The sequence below is a fragment of the Mixophyes fleayi genome, chromosome 7 (genome assembly GCF_038048845.1).
Source record: "Mixophyes fleayi isolate aMixFle1 chromosome 7, aMixFle1.hap1, whole genome shotgun sequence".
NCBI classification, from domain to species: Eukaryota; Metazoa; Chordata; class Amphibia; order Anura; family Limnodynastidae; genus Mixophyes; species Mixophyes fleayi.
This window is the reverse complement of record NC_134408.1, coordinates 89960554-89981622: the sequence shown is the minus strand read 5'-3', so window position 1 is coordinate 89981622 and position 21069 is coordinate 89960554. Positions and strand designations below refer to the sequence as shown.

Below are 21069 nucleotides of genomic sequence, written 5' to 3'. Positions count from 1 at the left end.
TCATGCTGATCGAGTTAGAATAACAGACTGGAAGCTTTAAAAGGAGGGTGGTGCTTAAAATCATTGTTCTTCCTCTGTTAATCAAGGTTATATGCAAGGAATCACATGCAGTCTGTCACGATCTGCCCTCAGCTTATGCATTACATGCTGCTTTGCATGGCAGCTCCTGCCCTTTGTGTCCTATTATTGTATTGTATTGCAGCAGTACCTCTGATTACCAGAGGTGCTGCTATTATGCCTTTCTTGTTTGCCTTAGGGGTTAACTTGTTCACCAATTATCCCATGCACCTGGGTGTGGTTTTCCCTTTATATACCTGTCACTCCCAGCACACAGGGCTGGTTATTGTTGTCCCATCCTGTGATGTCCTTTCCTGTTGTCCAATCCTGATGTAATTTCCTGTTGTCCTTACCTGATTGTTTCTGGACATTCATGCTACTTTCTGCATCAGCTAGAACCTGGTATTTTTCACTGCTCCTTATTACCTGTTGTTAATACCTACCCTCTGCTACCCTGCATTACCGTTTACCTGGTTGTTTCTGGACATTCATGCTACTTTCTGCATCAGCTGGAACCTGGTATTTATCACTGCTCCTTATTACCTGTTGTTAATACCTCTCTGCAAATAAACACAGAGTGTTTTTACCAAATTCGTGACTCCTAGCTGTACTTCTGTTTGAGATCCGTGACAGTATAACCAGCCCAAAAACAGCTTTGGAGTCAGGTGAAAGTTTTGTTTTATTCTGGGACTTTTTTTGCTGCAATCAAGTTTTCATTTGTCTTTTGCAACATGTCTGTTTTACCAATCATGGAATTACCACTGCTACAAACCTTACAAATGGACATTATATTGCTACGCTCCCAGTTGGCTAAATTTTCCACTTTGCTTTTGGACCCACTTAGGAGACTATCAGAGACTGTTTCACTGAAATCTAATACTGTTGATTTGACCCAGCCAACTCTGTCTGCTGCTGAATCCGTGCCGCCAACACCTTGCAATAATACCATGTCAAATTTGCATTTAACTAACAACTGCAGTTTAACTAATGCCCGGTTCACAAGTGGGCCACGCCCCCATCTGACCGAAGTGGAGCGACAGCGCAGAATAACCAACAAACTGTGTCTCTACTGTGCCAGCAATGCACATTTCTTGCAGGACTGTCCTGTCCGTAGACCACGTCAGCTTACTGAACCATCTCCTGTTGTTTCCTCTCGGCACTCCAAATCTGTTTATGCTCCAGCATTCCTGTTCTCTGCGAAGAGACCCAATCTGCCAGCTCCAGCCGCCTGTCCTGAGGCACCCACTCCCTCTGTCTCCTGTGGCGAGGTGCCAGCCTCTGTCTCCTGTGGCGAGGTGCCAGCCTCTGTCTCCTGTGGCGAGGTGCCAGCCTCTGTCTCCTGTGGCGAGGTGCCAGCCTCTGTCTCCTGTGGCGAGGTGCCAGCCTCTGTCTCCTGTGGCGAGGTGCCAGCCTCTGTCTCCTGTGGCGAGGTGCCAGCCTCTGTCTCCTGTGGCGAGGTGCCAGCCTCTGTCTCCTGTGGCGAGGTGCCAGCCTCTGTCTCCTGTGGCGAGGTGCCAGCCTCTGTCTCCTGTGGCGAGGTGCCAGCCTCTGTCTCCTGTGGCGAGGTGCCAGCCTCTGTCTCCTGTGGCGAGGTGCCAGCCTCTGTCTCCTGTGGCGAGGTCACATCATCTGCCTCCAGCTCTGAGGTCACATCATCTGCCTCCAGCTCTGAGGTCACATCATCTGCCTCCAGCTCTGAGGTCACATCATCTGCCTCCAGCTCTGAGGTCACATCATCTGCCTCCAGCTCTGAGGTCACATCATCTGCCTCCAGCTCTGAGGTCACATCATCTGCCTCCAGCTCTGAGGTCACATCATCTGCCTCCAGCTCTGAGGTCACATCATCTGCCTCCAGCTCTGAGGTCACATCATCTGCCTCCAGCTTGGAGCCTGCTGCCACTGTGTCCGGTCCCGAGCCTGCTGCCACTGTGTCCGGTCCCGAGCCTGCTGCCACTGTGTCCGGTCCCGAGCCTGCTGCCACTGTGTCCGGTCCCGAGCCTGCTGCCACTGTGTCCGGTCCCGAGCCTGCTGCCACTGTGTCCGGTCCCGAGCCTGCTGCCACTGTGTCCGGTCCCGAGCCTGCTGCCACTGTGTCCGGTTCAGAGTCTTCAGCCGCTGTCTCTGTTCCTGAGCTCCAGTCTGCTCCAGAGGGGGCGCTGCCCTTCCAGTCTGCTCCAGAGGGGGCGCTGCCCTTCCAGTCTGCTCCAGAGGGGGCGCTGCCCTTCCAGTCTGCTCCAGAGGGGGCGCTGCCCTTCCAGTCTGCTCCAGAGGGGGCGCTGCCCTTAAAGACTTCTCCAGAGGGGGTCCTGTCCCTCCAGTCTGCTCCAGAAGAGTTGCCAGTCCATGCGGTCCAGCCCGAGTTGCCAGTCCATGCGGTCCAGCCCGAGTTGCCAGTCCATGCGGTTCAGCCCGAGTTACCACTTGGTGCTGTCTGCCCTCAGGCTTCTCAAAGTGCTGTCTGTCCTCAGGCTTCTCAAAGTGCTCCCAAGTCTGCCGCCCAGTCCGGGCCTGCTCCCAAGTCTGCCGCCCAGTCCGGGCCTGCTCCCAAGTCTGCCGCCCAGTCCGGGCCTGCTCCCAAGTCTGCCGCCCAGTCCGGGTCCCCTGTCAGGTCTGTTGCCAAGTCCGAGTCATCCTGTGCTGAGGGTGCCGAGGCTGAGCCGTTGCCTTTCTTTGAGGGTCATGTTTCCCAACTTTGTGCTCTTCTGAAATTTGCTGCCTCTTATATTCCCTCCATACCAGAGCTTGTTAACAACCCTAAGGGACGTGTACTGTTCCTTATTTCGTATTTTAAAGGAGAAGCTTTGGAATGGGCAAATCCTTTTGTTGAAACCCAAGATCCCATCCTGTTTGACCTACAACGGTTTGTTGAGGAAGCAATCAAAAAATTTTCTCCAACCCCTGCAGTGCCATCCTGTGGATCACCGGTGCTTTCAGCAACACTACTCGGCACTACAGTTCGAGAACTACCCTTATGCTCCACCCAGTTGGCGCAGGTCCCAACTCTAAGGAAGTCCCGTAAGAGAGGAGGACGTAAGAAAAGAGGTGGTTCTGCAGTGCTTGAACTGGCATGGTCTCGTTTGCCTTTCCACCCTTGGACGAGGACTTTTTTGCCGGGCCCCCAATTCTGGACTATGATTCCGATGAATTCAGACATTTCTGGTAATTAGGCGTCTGGAATCCGCCCTTAAGAGAGGGGGTACTGTCACGATCTGCCCTCAGCTTATGCATTACATGCTGCTTTGCATGGCAGCTCCTGCCCTTTGTGTCCTATTATTGTATTGTATTGCAGCAGTACCTCTGATTACCAGAGGTGCTGCTATTATGCCTTTCTTGTTTGCCTTAGGGGTTAACTTGTTCACCAATTATCCCATGCACCTGGGTGTGGTTTTCCCTTTATATACCTGTCACTCCCAGCACACAGGGCTGGTTATTGTTGTCCCATCCTGTGATGTCCTTTCCTGTTGTCCAATCCTGATGTAATTTCCTGTTGTCCTTACCTGATTGTTTCTGGACATTCATGCTACTTTCTGCATCAGCTAGAACCTGGTATTTTTCACTGCTCCTTATTACCTGTTGTTAATACCTACCCTCTGCTACCCTGCATTACCGTTTACCTGGTTGTTTCTGGACATTCATGCTACTTTCTGCATCAGCTGGAACCTGGTATTTATCACTGCTCCTTATTACCTGTTGTTAATACCTCTCTGCAAATAAACACAGAGTGTTTTTACCAAATTCGTGACTCCTAGCTGTACTTCTGTTTGAGATCCGTGACAGTATAACCAGCCCAAAAACAGCTTTGGAGTCAGGTGAAAGTTTTGTTTTATTCTGGGACTTTTTTTGCTGCAATCAAGTTTTCATTTGTCTTTTGCAACATGTCTGTTTTACCAATCATGGAATTACCACTGCTACAAACCTTACAAATGGACATTATATTGCTACGCTCCCAGTTGGCTAAATTTTCCACTTTGCTTTTGGACCCACTTAGGAGACTATCAGAGACTGTTTCACTGAAATCTAATACTGTTGATTTGACCCAGCCAACTCTGTCTGCTGCTGAATCCGTGCCGCCAACACCTTGCAATAATACCATGTCAAATTTGCATTTAACTAACAACTGCAGTTTAACTAATGCCCGGTTCACAAGTGGGCCACGCCCCCATCTGACCGAAGTGGAGCGACAGCGCAGAATAACCAACAAACTGTGTCTCTACTGTGCCAGCAATGCACATTTCTTGCAGGACTGTCCTGTCCGTAGACCACGTCAGCTTACTGAACCATCTCCTGTTGTTTCCTCTCGGCACTCCAAATCTGTTTATGCTCCAGCATTCCTGTTCTCTGCGAAGAGACCCAATCTGCCAGCTCCAGCCGCCTGTCCTGAGGCACCCACTCCCTCTGTCTCCTGTGGCGAGGTGCCAGCCTCTGTCTCCTGTGGCGAGGTGCCAGCCTCTGTCTCCTGTGGCGAGGTGCCAGCCTCTGTCTCCTGTGGCGAGGTGCCAGCCTCTGTCTCCTGTGGCGAGGTGCCAGCCTCTGTCTCCTGTGGCGAGGTGCCAGCCTCTGTCTCCTGTGGCGAGGTGCCAGCCTCTGTCTCCTGTGGCGAGGTGCCAGCCTCTGTCTCCTGTGGCGAGGTGCCAGCCTCTGTCTCCTGTGGCGAGGTGCCAGCCTCTGTCTCCTGTGGCGAGGTCACATCATCTGCCTCCAGCTCTGAGGTCACATCATCTGCCTCCAGCTCTGAGGTCACATCATCTGCCTCCAGCTCTGAGGTCACATCATCTGCCTCCAGCTCTGAGGTCACATCATCTGCCTCCAGCTCTGAGGTCACATCATCTGCCTCCAGCTCTGAGGTCACATCATCTGCCTCCAGCTCTGAGGTCACATCATCTGCCTCCAGCTCTGAGGTCACATCATCTGCCTCCAGCTCTGAGGTCACATCATCTGCCTCCAGCTCTGAGGTCACATCATCTGCCTCCAGCTCTGAGGTCACATCATCTGCCTCCAGCTTGGAGCCTGCTGCCACTGTGTCCGGTCCCGAGCCTGCTGCCACTGTGTCCGGTCCCGAGCCTGCTGCCACTGTGTCCGGTCCCGAGCCTGCTGCCACTGTGTCCGGTCCCGAGCCTGCTGCCACTGTGTCCGGTCCCGAGCCTGCTGCCACTGTGTCCGGTCCCGAGCCTGCTGCCACTGTGTCCGGTTCAGAGTCTTCAGCCGCTGTCTCTGTTCCTGAGCTCCAGTCTGCTCCAGAGGGGGCGCTGCCCTTCCAGTCTGCTCCAGAGGGGGCGCTGCCCTTCCAGTCTGCTCCAGAGGGGGCGCTGCCCTTCCAGTCTGCTCCAGAGGGGGCGCTGCCCTTCCAGTCTGCTCCAGAGGGGGCGCTGCCCTTCCAGTCTGCTCCAGAGGGGGCGCTGCCCTTCCAGTCTGCTCCAGAGGGGGCGCTGCCCTTCCAGTCTGCTCCAGAGGGGGCGCTGCCCTTAAAGACTTCTCCAGAGGGGGTCCTGTCCCTCCAGTCTGCTCCAGAAGAGTTGCCAGTCCATGCGGTCCAGCCCGAGTTGCCAGTCCATGCGGTCCAGCCCGAGTTGCCAGTCCATGCGGTTCAGCCCGAGTTACCACTTGGTGCTGTCTGCCCTCAGGCTTCTCAAAGTGCTGTCTGTCCTCAGGCTTCTCAAAGTGCTCCCAAGTCTGCCGCCCAGTCCGGGCCTGCTCCCAAGTCTGCCGCCCAGTCCGGGCCTGCTCCCAAGTCTGCCGCCCAGTCCGGGCCTGCTCCCAAGTCTGCCGCCCAGTCCGGGTCCCCTGTCAGGTCTGTTGCCAAGTCCGAGTCATCCTGTGCTGAGGGTGCCGAGGCTGAGCCGTTGCCTTTCTTTGAGGGTCATGTTTCCCAACTTTGTGCTCTTCTGAAATTTGCTGCCTCTTATATTCCCTCCATACCAGAGCTTGTTAACAACCCTAAGGGACGTGTACTGTTCCTTATTTCGTATTTTAAAGGAGAAGCTTTGGAATGGGCAAATCCTTTTGTTGAAACCCAAGATCCCATCCTGTTTGACCTACAACGGTTTGTTGAGGAAGCAATCAAAAAATTTTCTCCAACCCCTGCAGTGCCATCCTGTGGATCACCGGTGCTTTCAGCAACACTACTCGGCACTACAGTTCGAGAACTACCCTTATGCTCCACCCAGTTGGCGCAGGTCCCAACTCTAAGGAAGTCCCGTAAGAGAGGAGGACGTAAGAAAAGAGGTGGTTCTGCAGTGCTTGAACTGGCATGGTCTCGTTTGCCTTTCCACCCTTGGACGAGGACTTTTTTGCCGGGCCCCCAATTCTGGACTATGATTCCGATGAATTCAGACATTTCTGGTAATTAGGCGTCTGGAATCCGCCCTTAAGAGAGGGGGTACTGTCACGATCTGCCCTCAGCTTATGCATTACATGCTGCTTTGCATGGCAGCTCCTGCCCTTTGTGTCCTATTATTGTATTGTATTGCAGCAGTACCTCTGATTACCAGAGGTGCTGCTATTATGCCTTTCTTGTTTGCCTTAGGGGTTAACTTGTTCACCAATTATCCCATGCACCTGGGTGTGGTTTTCCCTTTATATACCTGTCACTCCCAGCACACAGGGCTGGTTATTGTTGTCCCATCCTGTGATGTCCTTTCCTGTTGTCCAATCCTGATGTAATTTCCTGTTGTCCTTACCTGATTGTTTCTGGACATTCATGCTACTTTCTGCATCAGCTAGAACCTGGTATTTTTCACTGCTCCTTATTACCTGTTGTTAATACCTACCCTCTGCTACCCTGCATTACCGTTTACCTGGTTGTTTCTGGACATTCATGCTACTTTCTGCATCAGCTGGAACCTGGTATTTATCACTGCTCCTTATTACCTGTTGTTAATACCTCTCTGCAAATAAACACAGAGTGTTTTTACCAAATTCGTGACTCCTAGCTGTACTTCTGTTTGAGATCCGTGACAGTATAACCAGCCCAAAAACAGCTTTGGAGTCAGGTGAAAGTTTTGTTTTATTCTGGGACTTTTTTTGCTGCAATCAAGTTTTCATTTGTCTTTTGCAACATGTCTGTTTTACCAATCATGGAATTACCACTGCTACAAACCTTACAAATGGACATTATATTGCTACGCTCCCAGTTGGCTAAATTTTCCACTTTGCTTTTGGACCCACTTAGGAGACTATCAGAGACTGTTTCACTGAAATCTAATACTGTTGATTTGACCCAGCCAACTCTGTCTGCTGCTGAATCCGTGCCGCCAACACCTTGCAATAATACCATGTCAAATTTGCATTTAACTAACAACTGCAGTTTAACTAATGCCCGGTTCACAAGTGGGCCACGCCCCCATCTGACCGAAGTGGAGCGACAGCGCAGAATAACCAACAAACTGTGTCTCTACTGTGCCAGCAATGCACATTTCTTGCAGGACTGTCCTGTCCGTAGACCACGTCAGCTTACTGAACCATCTCCTGTTGTTTCCTCTCGGCACTCCAAATCTGTTTATGCTCCAGCATTCCTGTTCTCTGCGAAGAGACCCAATCTGCCAGCTCCAGCCGCCTGTCCTGAGGCACCCACTCCCTCTGTCTCCTGTGGCGAGGTGCCAGCCTCTGTCTCCTGTGGCGAGGTGCCAGCCTCTGTCTCCTGTGGCGAGGTGCCAGCCTCTGTCTCCTGTGGCGAGGTGCCAGCCTCTGTCTCCTGTGGCGAGGTGCCAGCCTCTGTCTCCTGTGGCGAGGTGCCAGCCTCTGTCTCCTGTGGCGAGGTGCCAGCCTCTGTCTCCTGTGGCGAGGTGCCAGCCTCTGTCTCCTGTGGCGAGGTGCCAGCCTCTGTCTCCTGTGGCGAGGTGCCAGCCTCTGTCTCCTGTGGCGAGGTGCCAGCCTCTGTCTCCTGTGGCGAGGTCACATCATCTGCCTCCAGCTCTGAGGTCACATCATCTGCCTCCAGCTCTGAGGTCACATCATCTGCCTCCAGCTCTGAGGTCACATCATCTGCCTCCAGCTCTGAGGTCACATCATCTGCCTCCAGCTCTGAGGTCACATCATCTGCCTCCAGCTCTGAGGTCACATCATCTGCCTCCAGCTCTGAGGTCACATCATCTGCCTCCAGCTCTGAGGTCACATCATCTGCCTCCAGCTTGGAGCCTGCTGCCACTGTGTCCGGTCCCGAGCCTGCTGCCACTGTGTCCGGTCCCGAGCCTGCTGCCACTGTGTCCGGTCCCGAGCCTGCTGCCACTGTGTCCGGTCCCGAGCCTGCTGCCACTGTGTCCGGTCCCGAGCCTGCTGCCACTGTGTCCGGTCCCGAGCCTGCTGCCACTGTGTCCGGTCCCGAGCCTGCTGCCACTGTGTCCGGTTCAGAGTCTTCAGCCGCTGTCTCTGTTCCTGAGCTCCAGTCTGCTCCAGAGGGGGCGCTGCCCTTCCAGTCTGCTCCAGAGGGGGCGCTGCCCTTCCAGTCTGCTCCAGAGGGGGCGCTGCCCTTCCAGTCTGCTCCAGAGGGGGCGCTGCCCTTCCAGTCTGCTCCAGAGGGGGCGCTGCCCTTCCAGTCTGCTCCAGAGGGGGCGCTGCCCTTCCAGTCTGCTCCAGAGGGGGCGCTGCCCTTAAAGACTTCTCCAGAGGGGGTCCTGTCCCTCCAGTCTGCTCCAGAAGAGTTGCCAGTCCATGCGGTCCAGCCCGAGTTGCCAGTCCATGCGGTCCAGCCCGAGTTGCCAGTCCATGCGGTTCAGCCCGAGTTACCACTTGGTGCTGTCTGCCCTCAGGCTTCTCAAAGTGCTGTCTGCCCTCAGGCTTCTCAAAGTGCTGTCTGTCCTCAGGCTTCTCAAAGTGCTCCCAAGTCTGCCGCCCAGTCCGGGCCTGCTCCCAAGTCTGCCGCCCAGTCCGGGCCTGCTCCCAAGTCTGCCGCCCAGTCCGGGCCTGCTCCCAAGTCTGCCGCCCAGTCCGGGTCCCCTGTCAGGTCTGTTGCCAAGTCCGAGTCATCCTGTGCTGAGGGTGCCGAGGCTGAGCCGTTGCCTTTCTTTGAGGGTCATGTTTCCCAACTTTGTGCTCTTCTGAAATTTGCTGCCTCTTATATTCCCTCCATACCAGAGCTTGTTAACAACCCTAAGGGACGTGTACTGTTCCTTATTTCGTATTTTAAAGGAGAAGCTTTGGAATGGGCAAATCCTTTTGTTGAAACCCAAGATCCCATCCTGTTTGACCTACAACGGTTTGTTGAGGAAGCAATCAAAAAATTTTCTCCAACCCCTGCAGTGCCATCCTGTGGATCACCGGTGCTTTCAGCAACACTACTCGGCACTACAGTTCGAGAACTACCCTTATGCTCCACCCAGTTGGCGCAGGTCCCAACTCTAAGGAAGTCCCGTAAGAGAGGAGGACGTAAGAAAAGAGGTGGTTCTGCAGTGCTTGAACTGGCATGGTCTCGTTTGCCTTTCCACCCTTGGACGAGGACTTTTTTGCCGGGCCCCCAATTCTGGACTATGATTCCGATGAATTCAGACATTTCTGGTAATTAGGCGTCTGGAATCCGCCCTTAAGAGAGGGGGTACTGTCACGATCTGCCCTCAGCTTATGCATTACATGCTGCTTTGCATGGCAGCTCCTGCCCTTTGTGTCCTATTATTGTATTGTATTGCAGCAGTACCTCTGATTACCAGAGGTGCTGCTATTATGCCTTTCTTGTTTGCCTTAGGGGTTAACTTGTTCACCAATTATCCCATGCACCTGGGTGTGGTTTTCCCTTTATATACCTGTCACTCCCAGCACACAGGGCTGGTTATTGTTGTCCCATCCTGTGATGTCCTTTCCTGTTGTCCAATCCTGATGTAATTTCCTGTTGTCCTTACCTGATTGTTTCTGGACATTCATGCTACTTTCTGCATCAGCTGGAACCTGGTATTTATCACTGCTCCTTATTACCTGTTGTTAATACCTCTCTGCAAATAAACACAGAGTGTTTTCACCAAATTCGTGACTCCTAGCTGTACTTCTGTTTGAGATCCGTGACACAGTCATCATTGCTTTGCACAAAAAGGGCTTCACAGGCAAGGATATTGCTGCTAGTAAGATTGCACCTAAATCATCCATTTATCAGATCATCAAGAACTTCAAGGAGAGAGGTTTAATAGTTGTGAAGAAGACTTCAGGGCACCAAAGAATGTTCAGCAAGCATCAGGACAGGTCTCCTAAAGTTGATTCCGCTGCGGGATATGGGCGCCACCAATCAGAGCTTACTCGGGAATGGCAGCAGGCAGGTGTGAGTGCATCTGCAAGCGCAGTGAGGCGAAGACATTTGGACGATGGCCTGGTATCAAGAAGGCCAGCAAAGAAGCCACTTCTTACCAGGAGAAACATCAGGGACAGACTGATATTCTGCAAAAGGTACAGGGATTGGACTGCTGAGGTAAAGTCATTTTCCCTTCTGAATCCCCTTTCAGATTGTTTGGGGCATCTGGAAAAATGATTGTCCGGAGAAGGGAAGGTGAACGCTACCAACAGCCTGTGTAATGCCGACACTAAAGTATCCTGAGACCATTCATGTGTGGGGTTGCTTCTCAGCTAAGGGAGTGGGCTCACTCACAATTGAGCCTAAGAACACAGCCATGACTAAAGAATGGTACCAAAACATACTCCAAGAGCAATTTTTCCCAACCATCCAAGAACGGTTTGATGATGAACAATGTCTTTTCCAGCATGATGGAGCACCTTGCCATAAGGCAAAAGTTATAACTCAGTTGCTCGGGAATCAAAACATCAAAATTTTAGATCCATGGCCAGGAAACTTCCCAGACCTTAATCCCATTGAAAACTTGTGGTCAATCCTCAAGAGGCAGGTGGACAAACAAAAACTAACAAATTCTGACAAACTCCAAGCATTGATTAGAATGGGTAGCCATCAGTCAGTATGTGGCCCAGAAGTTAATTGGAAGCATGCTAGGGTGAATTGCAGAGGTCTTCAAAAAGAAGGATCAACACTGCAAAAATTGACTCTCTGTATAAACTTAATATAATTGTCAATAAAAGCCTTTGACACTTCTAAAATGCTTGTAATTTTACTTCAGTATACCATAGCAACATCTGACAAAACGTTCTAAAAACACTGAAGCAGCAGACTTGGTGAAAACCAATACTTGTATCATTCTCAAAACTTTTGGTCATGACTGTACAGTATTATATACTTTGTACATTTTTTTTTCCTATAAATTTTAGAACTATGTATGAATGATTTGGACCAGCAGGAAACACCATGTTATTATTATAATTATTATTACTTAATGTGCGTCAACTTATAAAGATTTTTGAGGGACCCAGGGCAAGTAACTTGTTAGAGTCCCTCCTCTAAAACGTAATCGTCTGATGTGTTTGCCCATCTTGTGTAGCATCATGCACAGAATCCATGCCCTTTCCAGCCTGCTCAGGTGAAGTAAACACTGCTGTGTCTTCTGTCCGGCCTAGTCAGAGTGCTGGGCAGTAGGCACATTGCCAACAGCACATACTGTGCATTTATGAGGGTGACAGATGCCACGTGGCATGGATGACTAACATGTATGTGGGGATTGAATCCCTGTTGTATGGAGTCTCCACCTTATATCTGGCTATAATAAAGTGCAAGTATCTTCCCCAGAGCTGTACAATTGTAAGTACAGAGTACATAAATAGTTGTATAAAAGTTATATAATTTTAACGCTTAAGGAAACATAGACACAATAGGGATGAGAAGTCACAGGTCCAATTGGAATTGGTAGATTTTTTATTGCCATGTTAGTAGGTGGTTTGGAAATATGGGCATCAAACACATACTCATTATATCGCCACATTTTGCAAGAGGGTTATATCTTAAAAGACAGTTTATTCCTCCCATTCCTTCAGGACTGAATTCCCCTGAAAGCATAGCAAGTGTGTTATGTAAACCAACATCTGAGTGAAGTCTTGTTGGACTTGTAACACATCTCTCATCTAAATGGAATTTGTTATAGCCTGTGAATGGACCTGTGTACTACATTGTGTTCTGTACTTTCTGCCTCACTTGTTCTTTAGTACGATTAGAATTAAGTCTTTAAGTAAGGAGAAATATGATATTAAAAATGGTTTTGCAATTTTCCACTCACAACTAGATCAGTGATATAAAAGCATCTGCATTTCAGTTGTCCCTGAACTATGTTAACTATCATGCTCAAGCAAGTTACTTCCTCAATTAATCCTCAGAACTGCTTAAATCTGTTAGGTTATGAGCTTAACAAGGTATATGATATCATAGGGAAAATGGGGGGGGGTGGGGGGGGGGGGGAAGGGGATAACATGGAAAAACCGCTCCGCACAAGATAGTACCCTGCCTCACTTTTTATTAAGTATATATAATTATGTGAGGGGGTGCTAAGGTCATATATGTATACATATAATCCAAAAAGAGAGAAAAAGTAATGACCTAAATAAGCACTCCAGGTACATGCAAATATTGATTAAAACATATAGTTTTTATTGGTATGCATTAAAAATGGTACGTATTGATATACCACACTAATAAAAAAGCGAAATCTAAAAAGAATATAGTGTTGAGAAATATAGAGTTAAAAATGAATGGACCCTGGGATGGAGCCGATTTGAGTCCGTATAACGTTTCCAAAAGGAAAGACACTGATATGGGATCTATGAAGGAAGTGTACACAACACGAATAATCAGTATATATCAAATGGAATGGTGGACAATGTATGCAGTCTGCATGATAACAGTGTATCACTTGTCTAACACTTGATATTGCGTGTTGTGTTTAGTGTAAACTATAGATGGCAATCTTGCCTAATTTGTTCCTCAATAGATCCAGTAATGAGTTAACCTTCAAAGTGCCGTACATTTAAATACATGCTAGAGATTCTAAAGCGCAAATCCTATGTGGTATATCAGGGAGTTGCCAAGTATATGGTGACTTGGATTCTCATACATATGTGCTGCTTGAACTATGCCTCTAGATATTAGTCAGTGACTCGTGTATAGCGGGTATTCCCTATGACGCTGGTCTCCTCAGAGGCACTAACTCGCTAATGCTATTCCCCATATGATCTTTCAATAGTATATTGTAGTGGGATGACAAATATCTAGACGCTAACATGTGTTTATTGAGAGAGTCTCATTATCAGTTGGAAGGTTTACACTAGCACCAGAACGCCGCGAACGGCTCCGCCCACTTCCGGTTCTGATGTCACTCTACGTGACGTTACCCCGACGTACGTTTCGCTATTGCTTAGTCGATTCCATGACTAAGCAATAGCGAAACGTACGTCGGGGGTAACGTCACGTAGTAAATATACCCCTAAGTGTTGAACATTAAATGATGCACAATATATCAGTGTCCAGGCTCAATTGTGTTAGTCTCCTTGTATTGTAACGGTATATCTCTTACATGTAGTCCTGCATCTGTGATTGTCCCTTTAGTTGGATGGTATACAGACTTCAATCATGTGTAGCAAGATAAATCAAAGTGTTGCCTGTACATGTAGTCCCCTACACCTGCCCCTTTGTCAGGATATATTGGAGGTCTCCTTCATTGTCACACTATACAATGTTAGTTTCAATATAGTAGCAATAAACAATACAATTGCACTGACATTTACTATAGAAATAAACGGTCTTTAGGAAATGATTTCTTGTCAGAGTACTAATGTGGAAGATCACTCAGCAGTGATGTTGATGGTGAGGAAAATTGGAGGCAAGGTAGCAATTCAGGGAAGAGGAAAGATGACAATCCCTGTATTATAAATGTTGAGCTATAGTTAGCATTGTGACATCCAGGAGGAAATAGCAGAGAGACAGTTTGTCACACAAAATAGTAGAGAAGGGGAGAGGTTAGGGAAGGAGAGGTAGAGTTATCAGCGTGGAGATGGTACCAGAGGCATAATGGGAGCAGAGGAGAGGAAGTGCCAGAGATAGAGACATTGAAAGAACATTTGTATTGATAGGCAGAAAATGAGGAAAGAACTGTGTCATGAAGGCCAATCTAGGGAAGCAGTAGAGAGGTCTAGGAGAATGAGCATTAAGAAGTGATCCTTGGATTATATTTTCAAAACTGCGGGTTTGAAAAAGTGAAAATGTTCCTTATAGTAGCCAATTAGATTGTAGATGTCATTCTGTCGAATGTACTAAATAAATTCTAGTTAGAATCTGATTGGTTGCTATAAGCATCATTTTCACTTTTTCAAACCCGCAGTTTAGTAAATATACCCCTTGGACTTTGCTGTAAGTAGATCGTTTATCACTTTTGTGAGGGCAGTCCGAGTGGAATATTGAGACTAATTGCAGTGAGTCAAGAAGGAAGATCGTGGAGAAAAAGTGAGATAGCCAGTTGCATACAAATTGGTTTGGCGTCAAAGGGGAAGAGCTAAATAGGGTGTTAGTTGGAGAGGGAGGCTGTGTCATAAGATATCAAAGGACCACAAGAGAAAACTTGGGGTAGTCCCTTGGCGCCTGTTTGGTGTAATATTTAAAAGGTATATATTAGAGACCATAAGTATTTTATTGGGTCCATGCAAGATCGCAAGGGTTAAATGGAGATGTTTGCTCCATCTTCCAATATCGTGGTACCGGTTAAAATATATGATGATAAGAGCAATAAACATGCAGCAGACTTGCTGACATAAAAGGTTCTGAAAACGAACACAATCCGCTCGCTGAATCATGATAGTATCCAACCAGGGGGAGGGGTCCCCCCTTTTACAGTGTCCCCGTTTTCGGTAGCCACCTCCTACTTACACTGGGTACTAGCGCAGATATTTCTCTATTTGTGTCATAAGATATTTTCTTTTAGGTTGGCATGGCTTTAAAGGAGGATTTGCCAGTGGCGAGAGACAGGTTAAAAAAGTCAGTTACAGGTTGGCATGAAGCAGGGGAACGAGAGAAGATGATACTGAATAGGGTGACGGGGCAAGTTTTGGGATGAGATAAGTGTAGAGACTTTGTCCTTGATTATGGGGAGCAATGAATTTAGGGTAGATTAGGAAGTGGGTGGCTATAAGGGGTCTTGCATGAGGAGATATCCTGTCACACTGTTTTGTTTTTGAAGTCGGTGGACTATGAAGGAGGAAGGGGTGTGTGATGCATGTGGGAAGAGAAGTGCTTGGACCGCTGAAATCAAACTTACTTCAGCGAATAAATGGCACTGGGCTGGCAATAGAAAAATTGCAGTCTGAGGACAAAACTAACAAATCAACTTCTCCATCTAAGTGGGTTAGTAGTAACTAATTTTTTAAGCTCTTTATATATACATATATCTAATAATTATGCTTTTTTCAATGTCCCTGATTTCATATAACCTCATATTTGAATGTATTACAGACGGCAGAGATTATTATAATTTCTATTAAAATATTGGCCTAAATGACACATTTACATATTTTAGCAGAGTACATTTGCTTCCAGACAGTTAAAATCAGTTATGTGTGCAGCAAAGTAGCATTACTTATGCAGGGTAACATCTTTTCTTTCTAATGGGATAATTCCAGGCTCCTATCTCCGAACATCTGTTTTATGTAGTAAGAGACTGAAGTTTTATCAAACTATTCACAGTGAAAAGCACAATTCTGTTCTGTTTTAGTCAAGCAAAATGGGCCATATGAGGTTCTTGAAAGGTCTTCAGTGTAATTTATGCTTCAGTTATAATATTGGGAAATCAACCACTTGACATTTGAAACACAGCACATAGATTCCCACAATGTATATGTAGGCTTATGAGGACAAGTTTAAATTTGCTTATAATACAAATAATACACAAATCTTGTAAACACAGTCAGTGGCCACTTTATTAGGTACACCTGTACAGTTGCTGCTTAATGCAAATATTTAATCAGCCAATCATGTGGCGGCATCTTAAGACATAAAAGTAAGCAGACATGGGCAAGAGGTTTAGTTGTTGTTCATACCAAACACCAGAATGGAGTAGCAATGTGATCTAGGTGACATTGACACCTCTGTCTGATGCCAGCAATCATTCCTTGGTCAGTGTCTCAGGAACTGCTGATCTCCTGGGATTTTCATGTACAACACTCTCTAGAGTTTACAGAGAATGGTTTGAAAAATAAGAAATATCCAATGCCTTGTTAATGATAATAGGAGAATGGCCAGACTGGTTGAAGCTGACAGGGAATCAACAGCTACTCAAATAACCATACGTTATAACTGGTATGCAGAAGAGCATCTCTGAACACACAATACTTCAAACTTTGAAGCTGATGGACTACAACAGCAGAAGACCACACCAAGTTCCACTCCTGTCGGCTGAGAACAGTAAACTGAGGCTACAGTGGGCATATGCTCACTAAAATTTGACAGTTGAAGATTGGAAAACTGTTGTCTTGTCTAACAAATCTCAACTTCTGCTGCAAAATGGGGGGTCCTACCCAGTACTAGAAAGGTGTACCTAATAAAGTGGCCACTGAATATATGTCTATAAACTCCTGTAAATAATATTTGTGTAAGCAGTGTGTTCTGATGTCATTTCTTAGATGTTTATGAGGAAAAATTGTGTGTTATAAGGAATAACTCACCACACTTGTAAAAACTGTACTGACTGATTAAATTGTTATCTATGACCCATGAACAGCACAACATTATAGTCCTTTCCTATTGTACACATAGGGTCTCATTAAGAGTGTAACATAAAGATGCGCTTTTTGCATTCTCTCACAAATCCACTTGCACGATCTTAAAAATATGTGCAACCTAATATATTTGTATCTTGACCAAACATACACACAAGTCACAATCATTAACACATACAATTGCACCATGATTATGCTTGCGCAAAGATAATGCCAGGCTCTGCCCTCGGCTGCACTGCAGCATCTTCCATAGGGTTGCTGTTTGCATCCTGCAGCTCCTGTCTGCTGAGAGTTATATCTGGACTTTGCCATTATGTGAACCTGGCCTGTAGTACCCCTCTACCAGCAGATGTGCTGCTGTCTCACCATTGTACATACCACCTTACTAGGAGTTGCCTAATTAGCACCCACGCCTGTTCACTGCCTTTCTCCCTGTAATCTGTGCCAGTAATTGTTGTCTTGCCTGCTGCTGCTGATGATGATTCTCCAGAGTATCCTGTGTCCTGTTCCAGTCTGACTTCCTAGATTTGATCCCTGCTTGTTCCTTGGTTTCACTGCTTATGTTCTATCTCAGACCCAGGCTTCGTTCTTGACTACGCTCCAGCTCATTCCCTGTTACCTTTGTGGGTCTTCTGGCTTTGAGTCTTTGGCTTGTTCGACTTTCCTCTATTCAGACACCCACGGATCGATCCAGTGCCTTGTGCCTCCTGGCAAAATCTCGAGTCCTGTCTACTTTGATTCATCCAGTACCTCATGCCTCCTGTATCTACCAGGTATCTTGACAGCATGGTACATCCTGTGTCTCCGGCCTTCTCTGCTTCTCCAGCCTTGGAGCCAGATCTGGTATCCGGCTACTCTGTACTGCCTCTAAGAACTGTTTTACTATTTCTGACTTCCTGAGTTATTCAGTTATATTGCCAGTCCTGCTGTTGTATCCAGGGTCGGACTGGCCAGCCGGGGAGCCAGGCTATCCCCCGGTACGGTAGGCCCCAACGCTGATCACTTCCCTCTTCGTTGGTGGGGGGAGTGGACACTTTTTAAAAAAACAACAACAACAAAAAAAAAACACTCACATGATTGCGGCGCCGTCGCCCCTCCTCCCTCCTCTCTGCTCCGTCCGCACTGAATGTCGTTCAGTGAAGAGTGGTGCAGAGAGGAGTCACAAGAAGACAGAAGAAGAGAAGAAAAGAGAAGAAAGAATCCGATAGAAATGGTAAGTGAAGGAATGGAAGCAAGGGGGGAGCAAAGACAGCATAGCAGAGTGAGAAGGGGGGAGCAAAGATCTCATGGCAGAGAGTGAAGGGGAAGCAAAGGCAGCATGGCACAGTGTGGAGGGGGGCAAAGGCAGTATGGCAGCGAGTGAAGGGGGAGCAAAGGCAGCATGGCACAGTGTGAAGGGTGGAAAAAGCAGCATGGCAGAGTGTGATGGAGGGCCAAAGCAGCATGGCAGAGTGTGAATGGGGGCCAAAGTAGTATGGCAGAGTGTGAAGAGGGGCCAAAGCAGCACGACAGAGTGTGAAGGGGGGCCAATGTTGGGTTAAGTCTTTAATCACTTAACCTGCGGGATCCCGACATTGCCGCTTTAAATTAACATTCATAGAAGACGCGATGACATCAGAGTGTACTGCCGAAGCGCTGTCGAATTGGATTAAGTTGTGGTTAGCATTCTGCTCCCATCGGTGATCTCAACAGTCGGTTTTCAGGTAAGTCTGCTTATATTTAAATCGGTTTTTACTAAATTCGTTTTTTATTTGTAGGTGTCCTCGCTGTTGGAATTGTGGTAATTGTTTTACTATTACCACTGCTTCTCCCCTCATGTCCTAGTTTTCTCTTATGTTAATGATGTGGGTCCTATTTGAGCTTTCCCTTCAAATGCATATCTAATGCATATCTTTATACTGCATAGATTAGTGTGTTAAGAGTATAAAATGTTGCTACTACTGGTAGAAGGAGATGGGTGGATTCCTTGCTGAATGTGAATGTGTGGAGACAGAGCATTTAGTATTTTAATTTATGGTTTAGCAAGAGGCCATAAAGCCTCTTTCCCCCTGTAAAACAATGTGATTTTTACACTTGCTTGCTTGAAACCTTTGGAAAATGCATTTTTTGTGCATCCAAATGCTAATTTAATAAAAACTTTAAAGTGCACAAATGTGACACATATAATAAAGAAGAGCCTAACACTTCAAAAAGTAAAAGATGAAATAAAGCAGATAGTCCTAAAGTGATAGTAGGCAGGCCTTTGAAGAGACTCTTTTTACTTTTTCCACCATGTGTTTTTCCATCTGGGTCCTGCATTCCAACAAATGGTCATGCAAAGCGTTTGTATAGGGTCACATCCCAAACTAGGAAGTGGACGTTCGTCTGTGTATGCACTAGGCAAAAAAACAGACGTATTTGCGCATAATTAAGTGTGTCCACATGGTCTTTGGTTAGTAAATATACCTTACTGTCATGGCATATGATAGTTGAGTATTTAAATTGTTTCCTTGTTCAACAGCCTACTTTCCATGCTGGTTCTTATTTTACTTTAACTATAAACGTATGTCTGTCCTATTAAAAATATATCCTGTCACTGCGAGTTTGTACAATCTCTGCTTGAAGTGGCTCCAGCACCTTTACATTTTAAACCAAAGCCCACGGGGTATCTCTTTTGTAATGGAGAGGTATTTCATTTTTCAATATTTCATACAGATGATGCCTCCTGGAATTTTCCATGGAAGTCTGCTCTACTTTAATTTTGTATTTTAATCTAAATATTTTAACATTATCTCTTATATTGGCTACAAAGTCCCCTTGAGTTAAATCAATGTCATGTGTTTTGATAATACTACAAGGCTGGATGAGATGTTTAGTAGACATAGACATGTCAGAGACCACTCCTGCGAAGACAGACCTAGCTAATGTTTAGTATCTCAGATCTTGCCTTTCTATTCCTAATGTAAATTAATCTCTAAAAGTGTTTCATACAGATATATCTTTCAGCTTTGTAGACCTGCTGTCTTTTGTGCAGAATAGATGTTTAGCTGTTCATCACATGCAGTCTTTGAGGGTCTATAAATGTAATTTTGTTTATATCTATCTAGTCACCTATTATGTATGTATATTATGTATACTCTTGACTAAACATAAAAAATTAAAAAACATCATAATACCATAACATCTTGTTTACTACACTATAGCTTTAAATTTAAATAGATTATAGCAAATCCATGTTAGTGATGAAATGCAGCTATCCCAGGTGATCCATCTAAGCAAAGTTAAGTCAGATTTCTTGCATTGTTCTGTGGTACTATGATATGGGAGAATATAATCCACCATCATTTTCTTGTGACTGAGCTGTTCATTCTTCCTTCTCACAGATAATACAAGAGAGCAGGTCTCTGATTGAGGCAGCGGATATAATCCATGAGAAGATATTGCAGTGTCAGAAAACAGGTCAGTTCTCCATCATATTATTCCATGTCCACAAGACCACAATGTTGACAGTAAATGGGATGTTTTGCACATACAGCCAGTAGGAACCAAAAATACATGACTTGTGTTAAATTTAGTGGTTGAAATAATAATTATCTACTAAATTAGACACAAACTCAAATTAAAAGGTGTAATACAATTTAAGATATTTCTTTCTACTAAAGTAATGCTTATAAGTCGTCTCCTTTTGATCCAGAAGGCGCATACTGAGGGGATATTTATAAAAACCAGTAGCAAAAGCAACACTTTTGTCTATTAATAGGATGCCCATACATGCAACATATTTTGGCAATTTATCCTGTATTTAGGCTGAATGTTATGTTGATTTCTATTGATGTGGTCCTTCATGTCTATGAAATATTTCCAGTTACTCCTTATTCAGAATCTGTAAAGGTTTAAATGTGCAAATGATTTTTTTTGGTACATGTTTTATTCATTACTCTAACAGTAAAATGTTATTTTGAGTTAAATAGGACCTGTCACTAATAGAAAATATGTTTTCTACATTATGCATTATGCACTATGTAGGTGTAAAAAAAATCAGCGCACCCTGTGCGATGACTTTGCGTGTTTGCTTTCTAGTGTACTGTAGAATCCTCATTACAGGATGGTTATCTTTTTACGTCTCAGCTCCTCATGGCAGCAGAGTCCCCATATTTGCAAGTAAGGGGCTCTGTTTTCTTTGCTCTTTTTCAATTGGAGGTAGCATAGCAAAAATAAATGTATAATTTTTTACATGCACACCACAGTTTGCAAAACCTGAGAACATCTTTCTTGTACATAGCAGATGCTACAAAAAAACCTAAAATGTCTATGGCACCTTTTAATAATGTTTTCTATTTAGGTATAGATGCTTCAGTTAGAGACAGGACGCTGCTAAGTGTACAAGTTGTTATTGTAGAGAAAATAGATCAGAATACACTTACAATAAGCAGTCGCTCAACTAATTTGAAAAACATAAATGAA

General features: G+C 46.2%; 1 protein-coding gene across 1 annotated transcript in view; it reads left to right on the top strand.

The window, feature by feature from the left end:
- Positions 1-21069, top strand: part of PLCL1 (phospholipase C like 1 (inactive)) — a 308994-nt gene that overhangs the window by 199001 nt on the left and 88924 nt on the right. The window contains exon 4 of the mRNA XM_075180082.1: positions 19989-20064. Within this exon, the coding sequence (XP_075036183.1) occupies positions 19989-20064 (76 nt within the window). The remainder of the gene's footprint in view (positions 1-19988; positions 20065-21069) is intronic.